This window comes from Heptranchias perlo, chromosome 34, assembly GCF_035084215.1.
Source record: "Heptranchias perlo isolate sHepPer1 chromosome 34, sHepPer1.hap1, whole genome shotgun sequence".
Taxonomy (NCBI): Eukaryota; Metazoa; Chordata; class Chondrichthyes; order Hexanchiformes; family Hexanchidae; genus Heptranchias; species Heptranchias perlo.
The window spans coordinates 15,581,860-15,595,962 of NC_090358.1; the positions used below are offsets into that span (position 1 = coordinate 15,581,860).

A 14,103-nucleotide genomic window follows, 5' to 3' on the forward strand; every position below is an offset into this window, starting at 1 on the left:
GTGGAAATGAAATCCTCGAACCTATCGCATTTATAAATCACAGAACAATGCCTGGTGATTACAGAAGTCTTTTCAACTGCCCGTTGCCAAGGCAACCAAAGTGTTCAGACAGATAGGTGTTACCTACAGGGCTACCGGATATACAAATGGCCAGAACAAAAAAAAACAGATGATGTGGAGATGCCAATTAAAAAAAAGAGCAAGAGAGGCAGAAACATAGAAACATCCGGAAGGAAAAGACAGCAATTGACCCGTTATATTAAAAACAGATAACATTTGTTCGCTGGTGGGGTAACGTGTAGCGTGACATGAACCCAAGATCCCGGTTGAGGCCGTCCTCATGGGTGCGGAACTTGGCTATCAATTTCTGCTCGACGATTTTGCGTTGTCGAGTGTCTCGAAGGCCGCCTTGGAGTACGCTCACCCGAAGGTCGGTGGCTGAATGTCCTTGACTGCTGAAGTGTTCCCCGACTGGGAGGGAACCCTCCTGTCTGGCGATTGTTGCGCGGTGTCCGTTCATCCGTTGTCGCAGCGTTTGCATGGTCTCGCCAATGTACCATGCTCTGGGGCATCCTTTCCTGCAACATATGAGGTAGACAACGTTGGCCGAGTCACAGGAGTATGAACCATGCACCTGGTGGGTGGTGTGATGGTGGGATCTGTGTCGATGATCTGGCATGTCTTGCAGAGGTTACCGCGGCAGGGTTGTGTGGTGTCGTGGACGCTGTTCTCCTGAAAGCTGGGTAATTTGCTGCGAATGATGGTCTGTTTGAGGTTGGGTGGCTGTTTAAAGGCGAGTAGTGGAGGTGTGGGGATGGCCATAGCGAGGTGTTCGTCGTCATTGATGACATGTTGAAGGCTGCGGAGAACATGGCGTAGTTTCTCCGCTCCGGGGAAGTACTGGACGACGAAGGGTACTCTGTTGGTTGCGTCCAGTGTTAGTCTTCTGAGGAGGTCAATGCGATTTTTCACTGTGGCCTTCCCCTATGGACAGGCCCTGCGAATACACAGGGTCTGCTCAGACGAGGAGGAAAGAGGCCATCCCCTATGGACAGGCCCTGCGAATACACAGGGTCTGCTCAGACGAGGAGGAAAGAGGCCATCCCCTATGGACAGGCCCTGCGAATACGCAGGGTCTGCTCAGACGAGGAGGAACGCGATGGACACCGACAGACGCTGAAAGACGCCCTGGTAAGAACGGGATATGACGCTCGACTCATCGATCGACAGTTCAGACGGGCCACAGCGAAAAATCGCATAGACCTCCTCAGAAGACTAACACGGGACGCAACCAACGGAGTACCCTTCGTCGTCCAGTACTTCCCCGGAGCGGAGAAACTACGCCATGTTCTCCGCAGCCTTCAACATGTCATCAATGACGACGAACACCTCGCAATGGCCATCCCCACACCTCCACTACTCGCCTTTAAACAGCCACCCAACCTCAAACAGACCATCGTTCGCAGCAAATTACCCAGCTTTCAGGAGAACAGCGTCCACGACACCACACAACCCTGCTGCGGTAACCTCTGCAAGACGTGCCAGATCATCGACACAGATCCCACCATCACACGAGAGGACACCACCCACCAGGTGCACGGTTCATACTCCTGTGACTCGGCCAACGTTGTCTACCTCATACGTTGCAGGAAAGGATGCCCCAGAGCATGGTACATTGGCGAGACCATGCAGACGCTGCGACAACGGATGAACAGACACCGCGCAACAATCGCCAGACAGGAGGGTTCCCTCCCAGTCGGGGAACACTTCAGCAGTCAAGGACATTCAGCCACCGACCTTCGGGTGAGCGTACTCCAAGGCGGCCTTCGAGACACTCGACAATGCAACATCGTCGAGCAGAAATTGATAGCCAAGTTCCGCACCCATGAGGACGGCCTCAACTGGGATCTTGGGTTCATGTCACGCTACACGTTACCCCACCAGCGAACAAATGTTATCTGTTTTTAATATAACGGGTCAATTGCTGTCTTTTCCTTCCGGATGTTTCTATGTTTCTGCCTCTCTCGCTCTGTTGTTTTTTTTAATTGGCATCTCCACATCATCTGTTTTTTTTTGTTCTAGCCGTTTGTATATCCGGTAGCCCTTTAGGTAACACCTATCTGTCTGAACACTTTGGTTGCCTTGGCAACGGGCAGTTGAAAAGACTTCTGTAATCACCAGGCATTGTTCTGTGATTTATAAATGCGATAGGTTCGAGGGTTTCATTTCCACACTCACCTGAGGAAGGAGGAAGCCTCCGAAAGCTTGTGGATTTTAAAATAAAATTGTTGGACTATAACTTGGTGTTGTAAAATTGTTTACAATTGATAAGCATGGCAGCAAATCTCAGAAATGAATACAATGCACCTTTCGTACATATAAGTTCCCGTGAGGGGAAAAAAAAAACAAGTTTTTAACAATTTTACTTCTTTTTTTTGGTCAACCAGATCTCTGATATAACATAAAAATCCACAAAAACTGTGCTTGTGTCTCCAAATTAAAAATCACTGAAAATCTAAATAAGTAGAGCATCTGTTTGCTTGATATGAAGTGTACAGTCTCTCTCCATAACACAGCTCACTTTTCTAAGCTCTGAGAATTTAGGAGCAGATTGGCAACAGCCAAGGCTTAGAAATCACCAGCGATGTGCAAGGATTCTGTCGTGAATTTACCCAGCTAAAGTAACGCAGCTAATACAGCACTAATAAGCTTCCCACTGCTTGTGCAGCTAGGCCCACCCTACCCATTACTGCAGGATAGTCTGGAGTCAAGTGAGAAAAATCTAAGCCATCAGCAAAAGGTCTAACTCCTAAATCTTATCAATGAGCCAGACTAGCTGGTCAATCATCAACAACATCCTGCAGTACTTGGGATTTGCCTGGTTCGTGGATTGGGTTTTTAAGAAGCTTGCAATGTAGATATCTTAATGCCCTCCTTTAATAAATTTTAGTTTTCTGCAAGGTCATAAGATAGAAAACCTCTTATAACATAGGCTGGAGAATGCTGCAGAGGTAGGGGTGGGGTGAGGTCCTGAACAGATTTGAAGCAAACAATGACGTTAGAAAATTCAATGCGCTAATGGTCAAGGAGACAGTGTAGGTCAGCAAGGATGAGGTAATGGGTGAGTGGAACTTAGTGCAGGCATGATATAGTATGACAGTTCTGGAGGGTGGAAAACTAGAGGTCAGCAAGGAGGATGTTGACGAGTCTAGAGATGACAAAAGCGTGGGTGAGGCTTTTGGTAGTGATGGGGGTGAAGTCGGGATGGAGGTGGGCAATGCTGGAGGTGGAAGTAAGCAGTCTTGGTGACTGATCAGACATCAGGTGTGAAGCGCAGCTCTGGATCGAAAGAAAACACCAAGATTTTGGAAAGGGAGATTAGAGATTAGGTAAGTAGTTGAAGACAAATGAATCAAGAATGATCTTTTTGAGGAGCAGGCTGTTTCGAAGAGGAGAGGGACAGTGTCTGAGCAGAAGGAACTACTAATATCAGCAGGCGTGGGTGCCAGGATGGGTAGTTTAGTGGCCAACTGTTAAGTGGGGAGGGAATCAAGGGAGCAGGAGTTGAGCCTCGTGAAGAAGAGCTGAAGAACTGTCTAGGCTAAAGAACTTGGTTGGAAAGAGGCTGAAATTAGGGGGAAAAATATGTTTATTGGATTTGTTAGACTTAATAAAAGAACTGGCCTCTCGTTTTCAGAAATATGTGCAATGGGAGTCATCAGTATTTCAATAGAAAGAGAACCAGATTTCCCCCAGTTTTCTTCCCTCCTCTCGAAGGAAACAATTAATTTTAGTGGGGAACAAAGGGGCTAATGAGAGTGAGGAACTTAAAGTAATTAATATCAGTAAAGAAAAAGTACTAGAGAAATTAATGGGACTAAAAGCCAACAAATCCCCAGAGCCTAATGGCCTACACCCTAGGGTTCTCAAAGAGATGGCTGCAGAGACAGTGGATGCATTGGTTGTGATCTTCCAAAATTCCCTAGATTCTAGAACGGCCCCAGCAGATTGGAAGGCAGCAAATGTAACACCACTATTCAAGAAAGGAGGGAGAGAAAACAGGGAACTACAGCACTGTTAGCCTGACATCAGTCATTGGGAAAATGCTGGAATCCATTATTAAGGAAGTGGTAACAGAGCACTTAGAAAATCACAATATGATTAGACAGAGTCAACATGGTTTTATGAAGGGGAAATCGTATTTGACAAATTTATTTGAGTTTTTTTGAGGTTGTTACTAGCAGGGTAGATAAAGGGGAACCAGTGGATGTAATATATTTGGATTTTCAAAAGGCATTCGATAAAGGTGCCACATAAAAGATTATTACGCAAGATAAGGGCTCGTGGGGTTGGGGGTAATATATTAGCATGGATAGAGGATTGATTAACGGACAGAAAAGAGAGTAGGGATAAACGTGTTATTTTCAGGTTGGCAGGCTGTAACTAGTGGGGTGCCGCAAGGATCAGTGCTTGGACCTCAGCTATCTACAATCTATATTAATGACTTAGATGAAGGGACCAAATGTAACATATCCAAGTTTGCTGACTATACAAAGCTAGGTGGGAAAGTAAGCTGTGAGGAGGACACAAAGAGTCTGCAAAGGGATATAGACAGATTAAGTGAGTGGGCAAGAAGGTGGCAGATGGAGGACAATGTGGGGAAATGTGAGGTTATTCACTTTGGTAGGAAGAATAGAAAAACAGAATATTTTTTAAATGGTGATAAATGATTAAATGTGGGTGTTCAGAGGGATTTGGGTGTCCTCGTACAAAAAACACAAAGTTAGCATGCAGGTACAGCAAGCAATCAGGAAGGCAAATGGCATGTTGGCCTTTATTGCAAGGGGGGTTGGTGTACAAGAGTAAGGAAGTCTTGCTACAATTGTACAGGGCTTTGGTGAGACCACACCTGGAGTACTGTGTACAGTTTTGGTCTCCATATCTAAGGAAGGATATACTTGCCTTGGAGGCAGTGTAACAAAGGTTCACTAGATTGATTCCTGGGATGAGAGGGTTGTCCTATGAGAGATTGAATAGAATGGGCCTATACTCTCTGGAGTTTAGAAGAATGAGAGGTGATCTCATTGAAACATACGAGATTCTGAGGGGACTTGACAGGGTAGATGCTGAGAGGTTGTTTCCCCTGGCTGGAGAGTCTAGAACGAGGGGGCATAGTCTCATGATAAGGGGTTGGCCATTTAAGACTGAGATGAGGAGGAAATTCTTCACTCAGAGGGTTGTGAATCTTTGGAATTCTCAACCCCAGAGGGCTGTGGATGCTGAGTCGTTGAGTATATTCAAAGCCGAGATAGATACATTTTTGGACTCTCGGGGAATGAAGGGATATGGGGATCGGGCGGGAAAGTGGAGTTGAGGTCAAAGATCAGCCATGATCTTATCGAATGGCGGAGCAGGCTCGAGGGGCCGTATGGCCTACTCCTATTTCTTATGTTCTTATGTTAAGGTACACTTCCAACTGTGCCAACGGCCCATCAGTGCTTGTCTGAGTAGCCTTTCTTCACAACTTAGCCTAGACAGAGATTGTTGACAGACCATTTGACTTTAAAGCAGAGATATTTTTATAACACTGCACATACAACGGTAGGGTATCAGTATAAATGGACTCCAGTTTTCCTAAGCAAGGAAGGGTATAAATCAACAAGAGTTATGACTCCTGATCTTTGTGGGAGCAATACAGCTAAAGCCAAACCAAGTTTCACCCGTATACATCAGGTACACTTTCCAGACGAAATGATTGGATCTTGATCATTAGTCAGTTCTCTTTCTGACTTATGCCTTTTGTCGCCCAGGAACACGTTATGCTGCTACCGCTGCTGCATGTGCAGGATTAGCTTACACCTCTCAAAAGTTTAATTTGTGAAAGCCACAATGTTGCATCGTTTCCAGCAGTCAGTGGACACTCTGATGTTCCCAAACAGATCAAAAGCAGCCCCTCGTGAAAGAAGTAGCCTCAATGGCATACTGATCTAATCAAAAATATTTTTAGAAACAAATTGAAAGAACAGTGTACAGCAAAACTGGAACAGTAATAATCTTTGTTCCTAATTTACAGTTAAGTTTAAAAAAGTTTAAATAAATATATTGTGGACTAAATGCACTGTACAAGCTATTCTGACAGTTAACATTTTACGTATTTGACAAAAAGACAATCTGCAAGAGTATCCATCCTCGCAGATTGCTCCAGGCCCATTTTACTTTCCTTACAGTTTGCCATGGCATCACTATGTGGAACTGGTAAATAGACAAGCCACACATGAAAGCAAGCTGGGACAGCAACAAGAAAGATACGTCTATGGGGCGATTAGTCCATGTATGCGCAGAATAGAAAAAATATATTTCAGGAATAAATGAGGAAGGGGCCTGGAGGTTAAGTGCATTAAAACATCCCCATAACAGATGCAACTGTGGATATTATATATTTTAAATCCAAAATGTCCATATCAAAACTATTGTAACACTTCACAATGAAATAGTGAAATCTTAACATGCTTCTGTTGGTCAAAGAATTCTGTGAGCATAAGCTCGACGATTCCATATGTTCCCTCCATTGCATGATGCAACATGGGTAAGATGGGTATAGAGGGATATGGGCCAAGTGCAGGCAATTGGGACTAGCTTAGTGGTATAAACTGGGCGACATGGACATGTTGGGCCGAAGGGCCTGTTTCCATGTTGTAACTTCTATGATTCTATGATTCTTCTATAACATACATCAGAAATGCTTACAGTATTGGCTCTATGTGGATTACTTACTGTCCCTTTCGGGAAGACTCCACCTACTACAGGCACATAACCAACAAATTAGTACCTGCTCGTAGTTTAATCTCTGAGCATCTGTGATTTCTTTTGGCTTTGCATCGAGAATATAGTCACCTGTGAGAAGAGAAATTAAAATTACAAACACCATCAAAATATCACTTTCTCTAGATTAACTTCAATGCTCACTAAAAACCACTTTTATACATTATGTCAATTAAGTTCCATTCAACGTAGCACTTCCACCAATCACTACTTTCACTTTTGCCCTTTTCACATCAACTTTCTCCAGCACCAATAACAAGCAAGCCATAGATTCCCTAATAGTGCGAAATCAATGGTGCTACGAAGCACAAAAGGCAGGAGATGCACGTGAAATCACCAAGTTGTCACCCAATATCTCCTCAAAAGTTTAATGGTCTAAGTATCAACCACCAAGGCTCAAATACATCATGCTAGAAGAAATGTTAACCATGTAATACAGCTGCATCATTCTGCAAATTGATTTAATAGAAAGGTTGTTTTATAATGCTGCAGCTCTACAAGCTGGTAGCTAACAAAAAGTATCTGAACAATTATAATAATGATAAATAAATTTAAACTGCACAAGTGTCCAAAATGCAGAACCATTAAGTAACAAAGTGAGCTATTTGGTGATACAAATAATTTTCCACTGTAATTTTCTATTTTTTCCCAATTCAAGCGAATGTTTAAATTCAAAACTTTTTAAAATGTGCACTTTTGTTGGGCTTTTTGTTAGATTACATTTAGTGATTTTCCATGATATACCCCTGTGACTCTTCCAGTATATGACAACGGGGGATCATCTTAATGTGCAGCACCAAGCCACTACGTGAAAACCTCTATTTGAGGAACCTGTAGCAAATTGGCAGCTGAGAAAGATATGAACTGCAGGAGCATTTGGCTTGCAATAAAAGAGCTTTTAAATGCTGCCCATGAAACTCTGTAAAAATATCTTTGTTTATTATTAAGAGTTGCCATTTATCATGTATCTGTAGGGCAGAAAGTGTTATTAAGTCTTGGAAAACTCTATAAATTGCAAAACAGTGATTGACTCAAATAGCCCATTCACTAAAAATCAGAATCTGTAAATAAACAATTTGCCAAAGGTCTTTCTGAAAATGTTCCACTCACTAAATAGCAACCACAAAACAGAAGCCAAATCCCTGAACATTTATTCCACGAGCAGCAAATGAGCCTTCTGCTCCATGCTCAGCCTTCAACCTTCAGCTGATTCAGACCTCTGTGCATGCATGAACCTAATGCCAATCCTTGTGCTTGTTCTAACTTGTTAAAAAAAAAACTAGAACCTTGAATTGCATGTTCGGGTTGCAGCATACTGTTGAATTGTTTGCAAATAATCAAAAAGCACTCATGTTTTTCCATAATTAATACAACAAATACAATATTTTAATTTAGCATCTACAACGCTGTAGATGCTAAATTAAAATATTGTATTTGTTGCAACGCCTACAATAACAAACCATACAACATAATGGATTATATATAGCTTCAATAAAGCCTCTGAACCTTTCTATAAATGGCAGCACGAATTAGTATCGTGAATACAGAGTGGTTGTTAGGCAATTAACAATGCAACACTAAGAATGCTGGTTACCAATATTGACTATTGAGCTTAGAGGTAAAAACAGTTTAGCAGAAACTATTCTATTCACTAAATATGACATCAAGTTATTAATAGTCAACAATGGTAAAGTAATTGACGACTACCGGAAAGATTTTCAACTCTTCATAGGTTATGGTGCGCTGAGGAAGCAGCCCCCCAAGAATGACTTAACCTTCAAAAAGATTATGCTCAATCTAAATGGACTTGCCAAAGTTATGTTTCTTCTCTGGACCTTTTATAGGGGTATATGTGACACTAAGCCTCTATCAGACAATGAAATCAACAAAAACATATCACCAATTTAATTCTGTGTTATTTCCTTGAAAATGATCATTTTCTATAGCAATTTTCCAGATCCTCAGCCAAAATATGATTGTTGATTGGCTCATTTATTTGGATACGAAATAGGTTATATCATGCTTGGTTTTAATCAAGTTCCTACAAATTTGTGTTGTCACAAATCCCATATAAGCACTATGCATTCTTTTGGCAGTGGATATAGCATACATTTATTGACACTTAATTAACGGTCACAAGAAGTAGTCTCAAATGAACAATGAAGTCAGTTTTGTGTCTTTTTAAAAAAACTTTGTTGGTAAACTTTATGTTCAAAGTGAGGGATGCTAATGCAGGGGAACATGACAATTTCTATTTCAGGCTAGCATCAAGCATTTCCAAGTTAGGTAAAGATAAGATATAGAGCAAATCTCCTTCTGCTCTACCTCAACTGTGTGCCTCAGCCCTTACCAAAACAGAACAATGTTTTTTTCATTTCCCACACTAATCATCCTGGGGTATTAGTTAAGTTATCAATTTACTGTCCACAAGTGCCAAATTGGCAGTAGTTTAGTCTATGGTCACTGAACTGAGTTGAGACTGCCCAAACTCATTTCACGTAGGAACCTTACAACCAACAGACATCATACCTAAGTGGGCTTAAGTCTGAGAAGCAGAAGACCAGTGTCAAACCATCTGCTCCATTATGTCCCCTTTAATAAACTTTTCTACAGAAACAGCCTTCACTAAACAGGCTTTTTGCTTATGGTTTCCAGACAGAATCATTGACTGGGTTTGTTGTGAAGGCAAAATTTAGCCAAGCTTTTAGCAACAATATGGTTGGCTCACATAAACAGAACATACCTTGAAGTAAATAAACAAAATCTAACAAAAATTCAATGATCACAGAACTCCTCATTTAAACAGCCAGCGCTCAAATCCCAGACTTGACGTTTTTTTAAAATTCATTCTCGGGATGTGGATCTTGCTGGCAAGGCTGGCATTCATTACCCATCCCTAGTTGGCCTGACAAGGTGATGGTGTACCTTCATCTTGAAAGCAGTTTTGACATAACCGAGTGGCTTGATAGGCCACTTCACAGAGTAAACCACGTTAGGGTGGGACTGGAGTCACATATAAGCCAGATCGGTTAAGGATGGCAGGTTGTCATCCCTAAAGGAGACAGTGAACCAGTTGGGTTTTTACAATAATCCAACAGCTTCATGGTCATTTTTACAGATACCAGTTTTTTTTTTAATTTCCAGATTTTTTTAATAAACTGAATTCAAATTCTCAAACTGCTACAGCGGGATTTGAACTCACGTTCTCTGGATTATAAATCCAGGCCCATTGATTATTAATCCAGTAATATAACTACTAAACCACTGTACCCTTGCTCTTTACTGACATTCAAATTCTTAGCTTGCCGTTTCAAGCCAGCGCAGCATTCAATCACAATAAGGGATAGAAGAAAAAGGGGAGGAAAAGATCAGTTCAGTTCTCAGTTCAACTCATGGCAAAGACCCCATTCTCCCACCATGAGCAGCACATATGAACATAAATAACCTGATGCACCATGGTCCTATAGCAGTAGAGACACACTTCCTCGTGGGTTTTGGGAACCGCCACCAGATTCGCCAGTTAAAGCTCTACCTGGTGCCTGATGAAGGATGGTATTAGGTGGAATAGTAAATGGAGGAAAAGTGATGGAAAGAGGCCAACATCAAAACTGGCATAGCAAAATAAAAGTAACGGTTCCTGTCAATCACAAAAAGTGGCACTGATGGTTACAACCAAGAAATCTATGGCCTAATATACTCTGCCTCCTCGCCAGGGACAAAAACTACAGAACTTCTGGCAACTTAAAACTCTTGATCCAAATTCTCCAGAGTTTATACTATTGATAGAAAGTATATAAACTTGTCTGAAGTAATCATTTATAATTGCAATCCAGTTAATTAAATATACTTAAAATAATGCAAGATTAGCAAGTTGCACAGGACTGATTTCAAATACTGAAACCTGTATTGAAGTCCTGAAAAATAATTTTTACAAGTTCAAGTTCTTTTCAAAAGACTACATTTCAAAACTGTCAAAAATCCATTTCCAATTGTTAGCATATTTCAAAGCAACCATAAAAGTAAAAAAAATTGCCTTTATCTTCAAGATTTGGTCCAAGGGACTCTGTAGAAAATGTTCATAATTTAAATGGAAAAAGAGTATCGTCATAGCTCACTCACTCCTGCTCCTTCATGTTCAGAACTGCAGTAATCTTACAAGATCACACACTTCAGGGTGCTAGATTTCTCAGCACACAAAAAGACAAAGTGTTGACATAAAAAAAATCTTCAGCAGAACTAAAGGATATGAATTATAAAATTAACAGGATTCCAATGAGCAGCACAGATGATAGGAACCATAAGGTTCTGTAGAACCTATGCTCAGGATCATGGAAATATTTATATAATGCACTGGTCAAGATTCAATTATGTTAAAATGCTCTGCAGTTTATCATTTCATTGCTTATATTAGGAGGTACAAACTTTGCCTTCTTGGAAATTACCTGTGGTTATTCATTTTGCTTCAGGCAATTAAATAAATTGGGCTCAGTCCACGAAGCAGCAAATTGCAAGTTCTGGTCTGATCTGTTCTCACCAGGATGGTTTCGGACATGTCCATTTCAATGATGATATTACTGCCTCTGTGGCGCACTTCTGGAATACTGCTCTTCAATACAGGTTAATCATGTCACTGCCTTACATATTTCCAAAGCCACTGACAGGATCTGGCACCTTATATTTCCAAATAATTTACGACCACATGGCTTTCCACCAAAACCAAGTTCCTGACTATCTAGTTTCCGCTTAAATCGTTCTGTGTTGTAGTTGATAGCTCACCCTCAGATCTGAACTCAGAAGTTCCATTCTGTTACATCCTATCAATGACCTTTTCCACTCATTATCCAAGCCTACTCTTTGTTTTGCTAATGATTCCATTCTACATTATTCAGCTTCCTTCAGATCACATACCCCATGATCATAATCTCCACTCCTCGCAATGCAATGACAGAATCACAATTTGATCTACATGCTACCCTTAAATGTGACAATGAAAATCACGTTTTTCATTTCCTGAAAGACACTTTCTTCAGCCTAAGTTTTCCAATCGTATCATTCATGGTAATCCATTCATTTCAACGGGTTACCATTAGTGTTATGATTGAATTTAGGGCTGAAGTTTCCAATTAAAAGTCTAGACACAGCTCATACCTCTTACATTTGATGGCTCCATGCTTAGTCCTTTTATGTCAATTGACATTTTGGCTTCACGATCTCTTTCGATAGCAAGTGGAATTACCACTCTCCATTTCTAAATCCACCATGAAGATGACTGCTTTTTTGGGCAAAATGGTTTTGACCCCAAGAACTCTTATAGATCCCAAGAACTCTTATAAACCCCAAGCCCATCCAAAGCTTCAACATTGCTCCTTATCTGAATATCTGTTCCAGCACCCCTCTTGCACTTCTGGACAAGATACAAGAAAAAATTAGTCAGCTAATAGGTAATCTCTCTTTCCATCACAACTGTTGTCTTTCTCTAATTTATTGATGCGGCTTTCAATCTTCCTCTCAACCTTATTTTTGTTTTTTTAAAGCTCCAAATACACTGTCCTACACCTTCTTCCACTGTCCTGCATTTCTACTGTGTTAAAATCAAGACTCACTGCAGTCTTCTACTCTAACTCATTTTTTTGCAGGACCTCAAAGCTGGAACTTGTTACCTCTTAAATCATTCCTTCTTGTTGCAAGCTTGGCATTGCCTAATCACCATGTCCTAATTACTTTATTTTCTCTTTTACTTTTTTCAACTTTGGCATGCGCTGCTGCAAATGAGCCTTGGCCATTCACTGTGCTTCCTCAAAAAAAGTTTACGCAGTCTACGGAGGAATGGGTTTGATGGGCTGAATTGCCTTTTCTCATTCCACACCTCGTTACAGTTTTGTTCATTTCCAAACAGATCATGTTCATCCAACCAGATACAAAATGAATTAATACCAAGCTATGTGGATCTAAGAAACTGCTAGGTAGCAATTAGTTACCACTAACTTTACCACTAATCAAGGCTCCGATTGGGGATGGGAGAAGGGGAAGTGAACCTGTCCTCAGGCAGAGAATAACTCAGTACAAAATTTATGCATGAGGCTTTCAGCACAGGTTAGTCACCGTTACAACTATGGACATTTCATATCAATTTTTTAAAAATCATTCTACAAGATGTTGGAGTCGCTGGCAAGGCCAGTATTTATTGCCCATCTCTAGTTGCCCTTGGGAAAATGCTGGTGGACCTTTTTTTTTGGACCGCTGCAGTCTATGTGCTGAAGTTACTCCCACAGTGCTGTGCAGAAACCTAACTGGACCAGCCACATAAATACTGTGGCTCCAAGAGCAGGTCAGAGGCTGGGTATTCTGCAGTGAGTGACTCACCTCCTGACTCCCCAAAGCCTTTCCACCATCTACAAGGCACAAGCCAGGAGTGTGATGGAATACTCTCCACTTGCCTGGATGAGTGCAGCTCCAACAACACAAGAAGCTCGACACCATCCAGGACAAAGCAGCCCGCTTGATTGGCACACCATCCACCACCCTAAACATGCACTCCCTTCACCACCGGCGCACCGTGGCTGCAGTGTGTACCATCCACAGGATGCACTGCAGCAACTCGCCAAGGCTTCTTCCACAGCACCTCCCAAACCCGCGACCTCTATCACCTAGAAGGACAAGAGCAGCAGGTACATGGGAACACCACCACCTGCACGTTCCCCTCCAAGTCACACACCATCCCGACTTGGAAATATATCGCCGTTCCTTCATTGTCGCTGGGTCAAAATCCTGGAACTCCCTACCTAATAGCACTGTGGGAAAATCTTCACCACACAGACTGCAGCGGTTCAAGAAGGCGGCTCACCACCACCTTCTCAAGGGCAATTAGGGATGGACAATAAATTATGGCCTTGCCAGCGACGCCCACATCCCATGAACGAACAAAAAAAAGGTAGGGAGTTCCGGGATTTTGACCCAGTGACGATGAAGGAAGAGTGATACATGTCCAAGTCAGGGTGTTGTATGACTTGGAGGGAAACTGGAGGCGATGGTGCTCCCAAGCACCTGCTGCCCTTATCCTTCCAGGTGACGACGGTCGTTGAAGTTTGAGTGCTGCAGCAGCACATCATAGAATCTTACAGCTGAAGGTAGATAATGCACACTGCATCCACAGTAAGCCAGTGGTGAAGGGAGTGAATGTTTAAGCTAGTGGATGGGGTGCCAATCAAGCAGCCTGCTTTATACTGGATGGTGTCAGGCTTCTTGAGTGTTGTTACAGCTGTACCCATCCAGGCAAGTGGA

The 14,103-nt window shown here is 42.0% G+C and overlaps 1 protein-coding gene across 3 annotated transcripts in view; it reads right to left on the reverse strand.

Moving 5' to 3' along the window:
• mindy2 (MINDY lysine 48 deubiquitinase 2) overlaps positions 1-14,103 on the reverse strand; it is a 54,693-nt gene that overhangs the window by 37,874 nt on the left and 2,716 nt on the right. For all 3 annotated transcript variants that reach the window (XM_067971503.1, XM_067971502.1, XM_067971501.1), the window contains exon 3: positions 6,830-6,894. In XM_067971503.1, the coding sequence (XP_067827604.1) occupies positions 6,830-6,894 (65 nt within the window). The remainder of the gene's footprint in view (positions 1-6,829; positions 6,895-14,103) is intronic.